The sequence below is a fragment of the Cetorhinus maximus genome, chromosome 3 (genome assembly GCF_964194155.1).
Source record: "Cetorhinus maximus chromosome 3, sCetMax3.hap1.1, whole genome shotgun sequence".
NCBI classification, from domain to species: Eukaryota; Metazoa; Chordata; class Chondrichthyes; order Lamniformes; family Cetorhinidae; genus Cetorhinus; species Cetorhinus maximus.
The window spans coordinates 129608516-129621185 of NC_135881.1; the positions used below are offsets into that span (position 1 = coordinate 129608516).

A 12670-nucleotide genomic window follows, 5' to 3' on the forward strand; every position below is an offset into this window, starting at 1 on the left:
TGCTAGGCACCCCAACCAATGGAAATAGTTCCTCTCTATCTACCCTATCAGTACTCCTTAATATCTTTAAAGCTTTTACTAAATCAGCCCTTAACCATCTAAATTCCAAGGAATACGACCATAAAATAATTCTTGGGAGTCTAGGTATCATTTGGTTAATTCAATACTGCAGGCCCTCCAAGGCCAATGTATCTTGCCTATGGTGTGGTCCCTAGAACTGAAAGCAGTATTCCATGCATTACCTAACCAAGGCTCTGTATAGCGGTAGCATGACTTCTACCCTCTTGTGGTCTCATCCTCTAGGTATTAAAGTCAAAATTCCATTGGGGGTTTTGATTATTTTCTGTACCTGTTCATGACATTTTAAAATGTATATACATTGACCTGCAAGTCTCTTTGGACCTCCACTCTTTCTAACTTTTCACCATTTAAAAAGTACTTTGAGCTATTTTGTTTGGATCCAAAGTGAATGAGCTCATATTTGCCTAAATTAAAATGCATTTGTCAAGTTTTGTCCATTCATTTAATCTTCAATATCTCTTTGTAATATTATGCTTCTATTTTTCTGCTTCCAATGTGACATCCATGGGCTATCAGCAAATTTGGATATGTGGTTCTTAATCCCATCATCTAAGTTGTTGAAGCCCCAACAGAAATCCCGGTGGGACATCACTAATCACATCTGTCAATTACAGTACTTACCCATTTTCCCTGCTCTGTCTCTTGCTGTTCAGCCAATAATCTAACCAGGTCAATAATTAGTTTTCAATTCCATGAGCTTCAACTTTACCTAACAGTTTCTTATGGGGGACATTATTAAATGTCTTTTTGAAGTCCATATAAATCACATCCACAGGCATTCCTCTCTCTACTACTTTAGTCACCTTTTCAAAAATTTCAATCAGGTTTGTCAGACACGATCTGCACTTTACAATCCAAGCTGGCTTTCTCTGATCAGCTGAAAACTTTCAAGATGTCCAATCACTATCCTTAGTAAGAGACTCTCAGATTTTCACAACAGGTGTTATGTTACCTGGTCTATAATTCTCTGATTTTCCTTTTGCACCTTAAATAGCCAAGTGAAGTGCAGTTTTCCAATCTAAAGGAATGGTTCACAAAACGACAGAACATTGGAAGTTAGGGCATCAGCAATGTTCTCAACTACTTCCTGTAAAACCCAGGGATGGAAACCACTTGGTCCTGGGATATGGCACTATTTGGTGCCATTATTTTCGGTATTCCTGTTGTTTTGGTTATGTTAATTCCAAACAAGTGGGAAATTCTGTCTGGTGCCCTAGCCAATATCTATCCCTTCACCAACGCCATTAAAGCAGATTATATGATCATTATCACCTTGCTGATGGTAAATTGACTGCCCCGCTTCCAATATTAGTAATTGATTGGGTTTTAAGTGCTTTGGGACGCTCTAGACTCTTGAGGTCGTGACAGGCGTTATATAAATATAGGTTATTTTTTTCCTTTGCAATAAATTCAAAACCTCCTTGCACCACCAGGACATCTCTGAAAACATGCATCCATTTCATTCAATAAATTGTTAAAGTCGTCTTTTTAAAAACATTTTATGAAGTTGTAATAAACAACTTTATGCAGGACAGAATAAAGGATCTCCTTTGTGAAAACCCTGCGGAAAGGTTAGAACATAATATGAAATTTAAGAAACCAGACCATTTAATCCCAAAAGAGATAGACAACGTGCTTTAAAAATGTTTGAGGCCGCAATTTGCTGTGAAGTTACTGTACCTCGTGAAAGTCCCGGAGCAGCCCTGTCTCCTCCCTGTATCTGTGGTTGGTGTACTTCCGCTCCGTTTTCTGTGTCTGTCTGACTGAGACACGCGTCTGACCCTGTACCAGCCCAGGCAGCCGCCAGGTCGGCGACAATCGCTCCCCAGATTACCAAACAAGCAAAAGAGTAAAACAATCCAACAAAGAGGGAAATACAGTAAAAGGAGGAAAGAAACTCACAAAACGAAAAGTATAAGGAGTATAAAAGTCGACAGCTGTCAGGTGGCTTTCTCTTCAATCCATTTTTTGCACTTGTTTTCCCTGAGATATCGACCGTGCCTGGTTTGTTATTATTGCGAGGATATTCCTCTCAACTACCCCGGGGAAGTAGCTCCGGCTGACGGTGCAGAGCAGCCGGTGACGAGATATTGCTCGGTGGGTGAGTGAGTGTCAGTCAGTGCGTTGCTGCTGTGAGTGTTACACTACATCAGATACACTGTGACTCACTCTTACTGACATTGTATCCCCCACTCTCTCTATACTCTTGTCTCTTCAGGTACAAGTCTGATGTCTGGCTGTTTGCTTTTATCATTTTTAAAAATTATGTTAAGTTATTTGTCCTAATTATCTATTTTTTCCGTTTACTGTTGTTGTCGGTGTGTAGTTTGTGTGTGTGTGTGTTTGTTGGGGGGGTGGGGGGGGTGAGACACTGTCGTGTTTCAGTGCAGTCAGTGTGACAGCGAGCCAGCGGTGGAGATGTCGGATGACGACTCGAGGGCCAGCACCAGCTCCTCCTCGTCTTCAAGTTCTTCACAAGCAGTCGAGAAAGAGACGAACAACAACAACAACACTATCACCGCCACCAGTACCGGCAGTAGCAACAACAGCAGCGGCGGCAGCGGCGGAGGCAGCAAGAGGAAAAGAGAAGCGAAGAACAACACCATGAGCAAGAACCCCAAGCTGCTCACCACCAGCGCCAAAAGGTGTGTGTGTGTGGATGGCGCGGGCAGGCGGGCCACGAGCTCCGGGGACAGCACGGGGCAGCGGAGCACGAGCTCCGGGGAACGTTCCGGGGACAGCGGAGCACGAGCTTCGGGGAACGTTCCGGGGGACCGCACGGGGCAGCGGAGCGCGAGCTCCGGGGGACTCCACGGGGCAGCGGAGCACGAGCGCCGGGGACAGGACTAGGGGAAACCATAGGGCTCGCCTGCTCCCCTCTCGCCGTTTCCTTTCCTCTCCCCTCCCTCGCGACACGCCGGACTTCTTTAATACCAGAGACTCATTTGCATATTAGCTAAAATCGTTTTGTACAAAAAAACAGTACCATGCTGTGATCCCCTTTCCCCAGGTTTGCGTTCTTACAGCCAACTAGTTTCCAGTCGTCTGGCTTTTGTGGGATTAGTTAGCATTAGAAGTACAGAAATTGAGTTGGAAAATTTTACTGTATTAGCTTCTTGGAGCTTCGAGAAGCGGCCATGTTTTTTTTCTCGTTTTCTCGTAAGCAGAGGTCAACGTCTTTGCTTTATTTTTACTTAATTTTGTAACTTTTTAGTCGTGAAATCTCCGGAGAATATGACGAGTACAGTGTGCTGATTCCGCGTTATGCTCTGAGTTTTTAAAAAATTATCCATGTTTTATGTTTCACAGGATCCAGAAGGAGCTGGCTGATATCACGTTGGATCCACCACCGAACTGCAGGTTTGTTGGTTTAACAAAAAATATATTGTCTACTTTAATACATGCGTTAAAGGCGATGGTTTCGGTTAAGTGCGATTTTGCTGATGAAGAATCTAGTTCATGAATCAAGGGTATTGATAATGATGGTTGTATTGTAACAGGAATTAGGATTGAGGCCAATTTTGCATTTCAAATAGAGCTTAAATGCCAGTACTTTTTAACTGAAGTTTTTTGTGGGTTTCATTCTGGAAGCTTGAAACTTTCCTCCCCTTTGAGGGGGTTCCCATCAGTACTGAACTTCCTGGGAGAGTCCTTGATCTGGATTTGGTGCTGTTTCATAGTTGTGTTTTTGTGGGGGTGGGGGCATTCTGCTTGTGCGTGTTATATTACAGATATTCCTACACTACTTCGGTAAAGAAATGTCCTATCCTTCACAGATGCTGAAAGTGGGAACAATTTGTCCTGAAATGATTTTTATCAATGCTGTCAACATGATGACAAGTTCCTATCTAATGGGTGATTTTTAAGACTCTTAAAATAACTTGAGAATTATTCTGAAACCTTAAGCAGTTCTTGGAAAATGAAGTACATATTTTACAAGGTCTGACTGTAATTAGCTAATAATATATAAAGTGTGATTATGTTTAGAGATGTTGTCATTCTAGGATGAACAGGATAGTTGAGTTCTGCTTTCTGTCTTGGTTCATTGCTGCTTTCTTAATGAAAACAAAAATTGTATTCCATGTCTATAAAGTTGTGAAGAAATTTTAAAAATTGCTTCCACTTGAGTTTGGTCACTTGCTGCTTAAGGAATTTCTTCACTTCTTTTAGCTCTGATCATTTATTTAAAATAGTGCAGCTCTTTGTGGAAATTAGTCATTGATTCACTTGTTCTATCTCTGTAATTAAATGTTCTATCCTGGACTTCGTGTGTGTATGCAGATTCTTGTGTTTTATGGGTTAGACTGTCAAAGCTATTCCATTGGAGTTTGGATCTAAAAATAAGTTCGAGAATATTAATTAGGTTTCAGAAATGATATGTGCATTCCCTGCCTATCATACTCTAGTTTTTGGCATTCTTCATATGTGGTTGACTCTTGACTGCCCTCTGAAATTACCTAGCAAGCCATTCAGTTCAAGGGCACTTAGGGATGGGCAATAAATGTTGACCTTGCCAGTGACGCCCACATCCCCTGAAAGAATAAATAAAACATATATACTAGATATGTTTTCTGTCTAAATTATGGGAAGTAAATGGCCAGCAGTGAGTTCAAAACCCCGTAATTTGGTCAACCACTGTGATACCATAAGTTGGGAATAAAGAGTTGGCAGTGGAATCTGCAAATTGAATTGCTGTACTAAGTTGACTGTTTATAACTAAGTTTTAATAGAATTTGAATAATATAATTTGATTGAAAGGCATCAGGGTGACTGAAGAGACAGTATAGAAAGGCATATTAGTTGCAGCCTTCCTTGTGACATTAGATACAGCTGTGAGGAGTAGCTTTCTTTTCTATGCATATATTCTGGCATTGGCATTGATGCCCAGTTTTATGGAAGTGTGGCTTTGCCTTAAGTTGGGAGCAATCAGGGTGAGGTATACTGTGGCGAGGGATGGCAGGGTGTGGATTGCAGTCTTTTACCTAGCTTGGGAAAGAGAAAAAGGGGGTTTTCTTAGACATGCTTGAGAGAGTTTGCTGCAGTAATAACCCTTTTCATTGAGAGTATTTGTATACAGGCCTACAAGTGGTGTTATTCACAACATCTTTCTTGGACGCTTGGATGAAAGGAAGTTGGAATAGCATTATTGTCTGTTGTGGGGTCACCAGATTGGATAGCATGGAGCAGAAAGTCAATTTAGCAAGGCTATGTCAAGTTTAAGAGGGCTGACCAGTTGGAAGGCAGCCGAGCAGGTTCAAATTGACATAGGTGCTTAAGACAGGCACAGCCATGTAACTGAACATCACTTCTGAAATAGGAACATGGGGCAGGAGTAGGCCATTCGGCCCATCGAGCCTGCTCCCCGCCATTCAATTCAATCATGATTGATCATCTCCCTCAATGCCACTTTCCTGCATTGTCCCCTTATCCCTTGATGTCATTAGTATCCAGAAATTTATCGATTTCTGACTTGAACATGCTCAATGATTGAACTTCCACAGGCCTCTGGGGTAGACAATTCCAAAGATTCACCACCCTCTGAATGAAGAAATTCCTCCTTATCATAGTCTTAAATGGCCTGCCCCTTATCCTGAGACTGTCCCCTGGTTCTAGATTCACCAGCTAGAGGAAGCACCTTATCTACATCTACCCTATCACGCCCTATAAGAAGTTTTTGAATCTGTTCTTCAATCATTTTTTTTAGCACACTGAGGATATGGACAAGGCTGAGGACTTGGGTATGGAATAGTTCCAGCATTGGAGTAGAAGTGAATCTTGGCATGCATGATCTGGAATTTACAGTTAACCCCTTCATGTAGCTAGTTCCTGAATATTATCTGAACTGTGCATGCTGCTACTGATCACCATTTCACTAAAGTGATGGCTTTGTCAGACTTCCTTTTTTGTTATTTGGTCTTGATGGACTCTTTGAAATGAGGATGAAGTAGAATACATGAGAAGTACAGGGCTTATTCAGCTTCAAAGTGATTGAGTGGAACTTACTATTGGCACTGCATTGCATAACTCCAGTTCATTAGTGCTTCTGTGTTGGGGGATCTGAGTTTTCATTTTAAATATCCTATAATGCTGGCTTTGTATTGCATCATGGAAAGAGTATGAAAACAGTTTCTTTGTGATAACTACTCTGCAGTTTTAATTTACCATAGTGAGAGTTTCGTGGATTCTTTTCGTGACCAATATTTTTGAAGAACTTCCAACGGTATTATTACCTAAAAGTTCCTAAATGTACGTGCAGTTTATTTGCTGGCAGGACTTTCTACCTAGCCAAACTGAAATCCCTGGAAACAGCCTTGAATGTATTCAAGGTCTGTGAATTTCTCTCTGATCTAGATCTGCACTGATCTATTTCTTATGATAACTTAGGCTATTAACTGACAACTTGAAAAGCTTCACTAATATTTGAAAATTTATACTTGTTTAAAGGCCATCTGAAGATCTGTTTTTAGCTAGCTGATTTGACAGAATAGACCCAAAATCTTTTGGAAATTAGAAGTGTATCGATGATTTTTTAAAAAAGTTACAACACTCTGTTAGCCAGGTGAATAGTTAGTTATAAATTTACTAAGACCAATGATATTGTTTCTGAATAATGATGTAGATTATTAGACTATATAGTCAAAGTGCATAAGCTCCTCAAAGGACCACTGCACCTTAGGAAGAATACATTGGCCTTGGAGCGGGGTGCAGCACAGATCCATCAGAATGATCCTAATGCTAAAAGAGTTAAATTATGATCACAGGTTGCATAGACCCAAGCTTGTATTCCCTTGAGTATAAAAGATTAAGGGTTGATCTAACTGAAGATGATTAAAGGATTTGATAGTATCTCTCTTTGGTGGTGGAGTCCAAAAAAATGGCCAGAACCTTAAAATTTGAGCTAGGCTGTTGGGAGATAATGTCGAGAAGCACCCCTTCATTCAAAAGCTAGTAGAAAACTGGAAATTCCCCTTAAAGTAAAGTAAGTTCAAAATTCCAAATCTAAGATGAATAGACTTTTGTTAGACAAAGGTATTAATGGTTATGGAACCAAGATGGGTAAATGGTGTTCAGACACAGATCAGCCATGATCTAATTGAATGGTGGCAAAAGTTCGAGGGGCTGAGTGGTTTACTAGTGTTCTTATGTTCATCATATGAAATGATAAGTACAGGAGATCAGGTAAATTTGGACTAGAATTTTAAATGCAGAATTAAAAATCTAGCTGTGGTAAAGTTTCAAGGGATTATTTAGCAATGTTCAGTGAGAGATGGCGATTAATAGTTAAAATAAGAACCTTGTTATTGTACATCTGAAATACAAATACTTAATTTGTGATCAGTTGACATAAATATTATTTTAATACTGGAAGCTAATAAAGTTGCCCTGCAGCCTCTGTGTTCTGTGTGAATCATCCAAGCATTTCTGAAAAATGTTATTGGCCATAGGTGGCTGAGTTAAATCTGATTTATTTATTTTCAAGTGGAACATCACTTTTAGATTTTTCTGCCTCCAAGATGTCTTTTTTGTTGTTCTTCCTCTGGAGGAGATTAGAAAAAATGTGCCAATTTATTTATTATGAGCTAAAGCATTAAGCTTGTGGCTGTTACACCCACATGTTAAGCCAAATATTCAAAAATTATTTCCACACTTGTTCTTCGAATGGGATGTTTTGCTTGTAGTAATTATTTTGACTTTCCGCTTCGTAATTTAGCATTGCTAAAGTAGGAAGTAAAGATTAGAAAACTCACAGGCTTTGTTGGATGTTGCTTTCAGGGATGAACATTGACATTTTTATTTGGAGTGAATTTTTAAAATGCCAGTCTTGGCTGCCATTTCAGCTTCACTAAGTTGTGACCTTTGAGATGAGCACTTCACAGTGAGTGAGTTCATTTTCTCTACTGTATCAAACCAACTGGAGTAATGTTCCTCATAACGTGCAGAAACTCAAGTTTTGAGTAAGCTGAGCACAACAGTTTTGATTATGAATGCGAATCAGTTTGAAACTGAGATTATTCTTTGGCTGTAAAGAGGAATATACTATCAATGAGAATTATGAAAGTGGGGTTGAGGAGGAAAGAAGATGGGGGAAATTTGGAGAATTTACTCTGCAGCTGCTGCTGATTAGTTTCTCGAGAGGGCACGTCTTAAGAATACAACATGCTGCAGTAAAAGCAAAGTCCATTCTGTCTAGAATGAAATTGAAATTTTCATATAAATTCTACCCAAAGACTCAACAGGTAAAAGAGCCATCTGGCATAGTATGGAGATATGTGGATCAGGAAATGTTTGTCCCAAATTACCTAATCTCACCTTGTTGGACACATTTAAGATGGAATATTTTTTGTGTGTTCTATCCTTTGTTCCTGATTGCTCTGCAGTGACCTTTGGTTGGAAAACTACTTGGATCATGTATGATGTAGTGGAATTGTATCCAATCTGAGTCAACTAAAACAGAAGAGCCAGGAGAGAAAATATGCGGATGGAGAATATCGTAGACATGGGCGTGCATTTATGTACATAATCGAATGTCAGGGTTCAAACAGTTGGATACCATTCAAACTTAATTCTTAGAATTTTTGTAACCTGTACTCTTTATAAATTGCAGCCTTGTAAATGACTCCCAGATGTCTAATTTTATTTTCCTGGAAGAGGATATTTACTGTCTGAAGTTCCCCTTATTGTCTTGCCTTTTTCAGATTGCTTTCAGATTATAGTGATAGTAGTTAGTGGAGACTGAAAGGGTACAGAGAAAGGTGCTACATTTGGACTCTATTTGAAGTTACCTTTTAGCTTTGTGTGGAAGGAAGATTCTATGTTGTTGGAAGTTAAGTATAGCTAAATAAATTGATGTGCTTGAAACTAGCAAGAATTATTAGGAGTGGATTAGTAGTTAGGAAGCAGAGTACTTCAAGTGATTCACTTTTTGTTTTGGCTTCATTGTAAGTGCCTGCTGTGCCAGAACATGTGAGGCACAATTGTGTTTGGGACAATGATATATTATTTTGTTATGGCCTGTCCGTTGGGAGGTGGTGTCTGAAGCAAATCTACGTGGTTTGGACTGGCAGTGTTAAATGTGAAGCTTGCTGTTGCTTCCTATAACTGCAGCTAAATTATTTTTGCCATATTTTGTACTTTTGCATTTTTCTTTTAAAACTTATTTCACTGAATTTAAGTGTGGATGATATCAAATTAAGGCTGTTATATACAGCAACTGCAGAGCCTGTATATATGTTGTGAAAATATTGGAAATGTCTTCCTGCTTTTTTTAAAAAAGCTGTTGCACCTTTTCTGAAAAACAAATTGCAATAGTTTGTAGTGTTATATTTTAATAACTTGAGTATTACCCCTAGGTCATGCTGACTGTACACAATTACTGCCTCCTGTGGTTCTTTGCATCCAGTATTGCTTAATTGAAACTTGGTTTAATTGTTCAGATTTTCTTCCCCCAATTGTCATTTTGGAGAAATGGTTGTTTTTCCAGAGTTGCTGCCTAGTATTTAACATAGATTTTTTAAAAACCTTTTATAAATGTTTATATTTTCTCTTATTACTTCTCCCTGAAAGTAGTGACTATATTGGGATGTGGTGCCTCACTCAAAAGACCATTCATTGTGTTTCACAATGAATGTTTATCGTATTCTGTAGAAAGTACCACAGCTATGTCTGATCCTGTCCACATCATAAGCATTGGCTTTTTAGCTGGTGTCATTGACTTTTCTTTGAACCCTCCTTCGCCTCTGTCACTGAGATTGACTGTAGCCTCCCTTTGCTTGAAATCGGCTAATACAGCAAAGACCAAATCTGACAGGCTGAATCAGAGACTTTTTTAATCAGAGTGTGGCTCACTCAGTAGCATACCAGCTGGTACCTTTACAAAGAGAATACCACATAATATAAACCCTGAAATATTCACAAATGTCCTAGCTGCACTAAAGAAAACCTGAAATCCTTTGTAAGGATAAACTGAGCCGTGTTCATGTATGAAATGCCCCTATTTTAAAAAATTGATTGTTAGCCCAACAATAAATTTTATTCTAGACATGGCGTTGTGTAGCTTTCTTTATAAATTTGTATTATTCCTAAACTCATTGGCAGCAATGTTCCCTCTAACTACTTTTTGCTGTGTCTGGCCAGCTAAATGCATGCAATCTAAAGGGAGCGTTGCATGTTCGCAGCCCTTCTGTTCCCTGTGCGGTACACTCCTGATTGCTGTGCGGCCATGCAGTTTAGAGGGAATATTGACTGCATGCATCCAACCAAGGCTGCATCAAAATGGTAATATTTCAAGTGATATACAAAGTTGTTGACCGCAGTTTAATTTTGAGCCAGTGTCCATCTATTGCAAGTTACAAAATGAAGTTTATTAATTCATAGATATCAAAAACTGGAGAGAGCCGTCGTAATAGATTTCTTAAAACAGCTTTTTCTTGGGGAAGAAATTTCCCATTGGTGAGCCAGGGGCGGGGCCTGCTCGCCGACGAATAAAATGACATGCGGTGACGTCGGGCGGGTGTCCCGACATCACCACGCATCATTTAGATTGTCAGTTCGGCGGGCCCGCAGCCGCGTCAGCTGCGTGCCCACCGAACTGTCAAAGGCCTATTAAAACCATTAACAAAGTAATTAAAGTAGTTAAGAATGCTGCCCGTTCAACCTTAAGGTTAGCGGGCAGGTGAAGAGCCCAGGCGGCCTTTGCACTTTTCATGAAACCTCATCCACGGGTGGGATGAGGTTTCATGAAGGGTTCATTAATTAAATAAAAAAAATTTTTAAAAATTAACAGACATGTCCCAGCTCATGTGACAGTTTCACATGAGGGGACACGTCCTTAAAATTTTTTTTGACCTGTATTACATTTTTCAAGACTTAAACTGATCTCCCTGAGGCACATGCGTGAAAGGGCGCAGGGCCCAACTCAGGGAATACCCCCCAGCCCGCACAGGGAGTGCACAGTGCTTCCGGGTGTGTGTCACGCTGGGCGGGCCTTAATTGGCCCGCCCACGTAAAATAACAGCGCACACCCGGTCAGGGGCGCCAATTGGGTTCGTGCTCGCTCCTGCTGGCCCCTGCACAACCGACGGGGGGAAAATTCAGCCCTTGATGTTGTTATTACTGGGCTCAGTGGGGTACTGGCACTGCCTGATAATGTGTGGGTCTTCGTGGCAGCCTGTCATAATGAATTGTTTACTTTGGGGTTGCCGTTGACTCCGATCAGGGATTGGTGACATGAACACCCTCTAAGTCCAATAGGAAAGCAACTTTCAATAGTGATTAGATAGAAAATACCAGTTCAGTTGTCTAGCTTGTAATGCCACAATGAACCATTACGAATGCACAAAGAGCCAAATGCAGTGTATACAACTTTACTGCCGCAGATACCCTGTACCTACATTCCCCCTGCCCCTTCAAAGAATAGAATGAGCTTAACTGCTTCTACTTATGAATGTTCGCTTATATGGAGTTGAACTATATAAAAGAAATATAATGCCAGCCACTTGAAGTTAGTACCAAATTAGGGAGCTGTAATAGCTGGGTTAGAAGGAAGTGATATAATTGTGTAGTTTAGAAACATTTGATTCTGTTTAAAAAAAAACGCTTTTCTTATTGAAAGAACAGAGATTGTATTCTATGTAAATTATATTCAAAAGCAGTTGATGTTTTATGTAATTTACACATTTTGATGTCCTATTTCGTCCATAGTTTGCAATACAATATTGCAAAGTTAAGCCATTTGAGATTTACATTGGCTGTTGTCGCTGAAATGTGTCAACTGGATAAGCAGTTTTAACTGTTGTGATTGAGACGAGACTAGGTTTTTCGACAGGGCAATTTAAATGAGGTCATGGTGTGTGACATAAGTGGAGTTGAGGTGGAGATCAACCATCATCTTGTTCAATAGCTGAGCAGGCTAGAGAGGCTGACTTCTGTGGCTAAAAGAAATGTACAATGCAGTTTTGTTTCATGTTGACATTGTTTCACTGCTTAACCATCTAAGCGAGACCTCTAGCAATGAAAAGTACACTTTTTTTTCTGTTATTATTTTGCTATAATAATTACTGTGCCAATTACAACATATCGCTGAATTACAAAAAATTCAGCATGCGTATTCAGTTACAGTCGGACTGTCCCTTCCCTGGTAGTTGATAGACAGTAATGACATAATGACTTTGGGCAGTTTCTATTCTACTGAATGTTGCAAATGAGACTGGAGGGGATTGAGGTATTGATGACACTTCAAACTTGGGTGATAAATGTGGTTTATTCAATATTAAGTCAAACTCTGATAAAGTGGTGATTTAACTGTTGTCTTATTCCATACAGTGTGCACCATAAAATACTAGTTTTCATTTTTGAAAAATCAACGATTAGATTAAAACTTATGTGCAACCAGGGCTTAGGTTGATCTAAAAATGGGCTCAAATTCAAAATTTCATATTGGATTTGATAATGTTCATATGTGTGGAAGTCTATAAATCACATTTCAGTCTTGCGTGTTTTGCAGTTTTAGGACATTACATTTCTTTGAAGAAATTCTCCAGAAAATCGGGTATGAAAGTCTATTCTTGTCTTTTGATGAATGGATTTGTGA

General features: G+C 39.7%; 1 protein-coding gene across 1 annotated transcript in view; it reads left to right on the forward strand.

Moving 5' to 3' along the window:
• The first annotated feature begins 2440 nt into the window (after positions 1 to 2440).
• The window catches only part of LOC144678901 (ubiquitin-conjugating enzyme E2 E1-like), an 84444-nt gene continuing 74214 nt past the window's right edge, over positions 2441 to 12670 (forward strand). The window contains exons 1-2 of the mRNA XM_078538962.1: positions 2441 to 2726; positions 3391 to 3441. Of these exons, the coding sequence (XP_078395088.1) occupies positions 2500 to 2726; positions 3391 to 3441 (278 nt within the window). The 5' untranslated portion in view covers positions 2441 to 2499. The remainder of the gene's footprint in view (positions 2727 to 3390; positions 3442 to 12670) is intronic.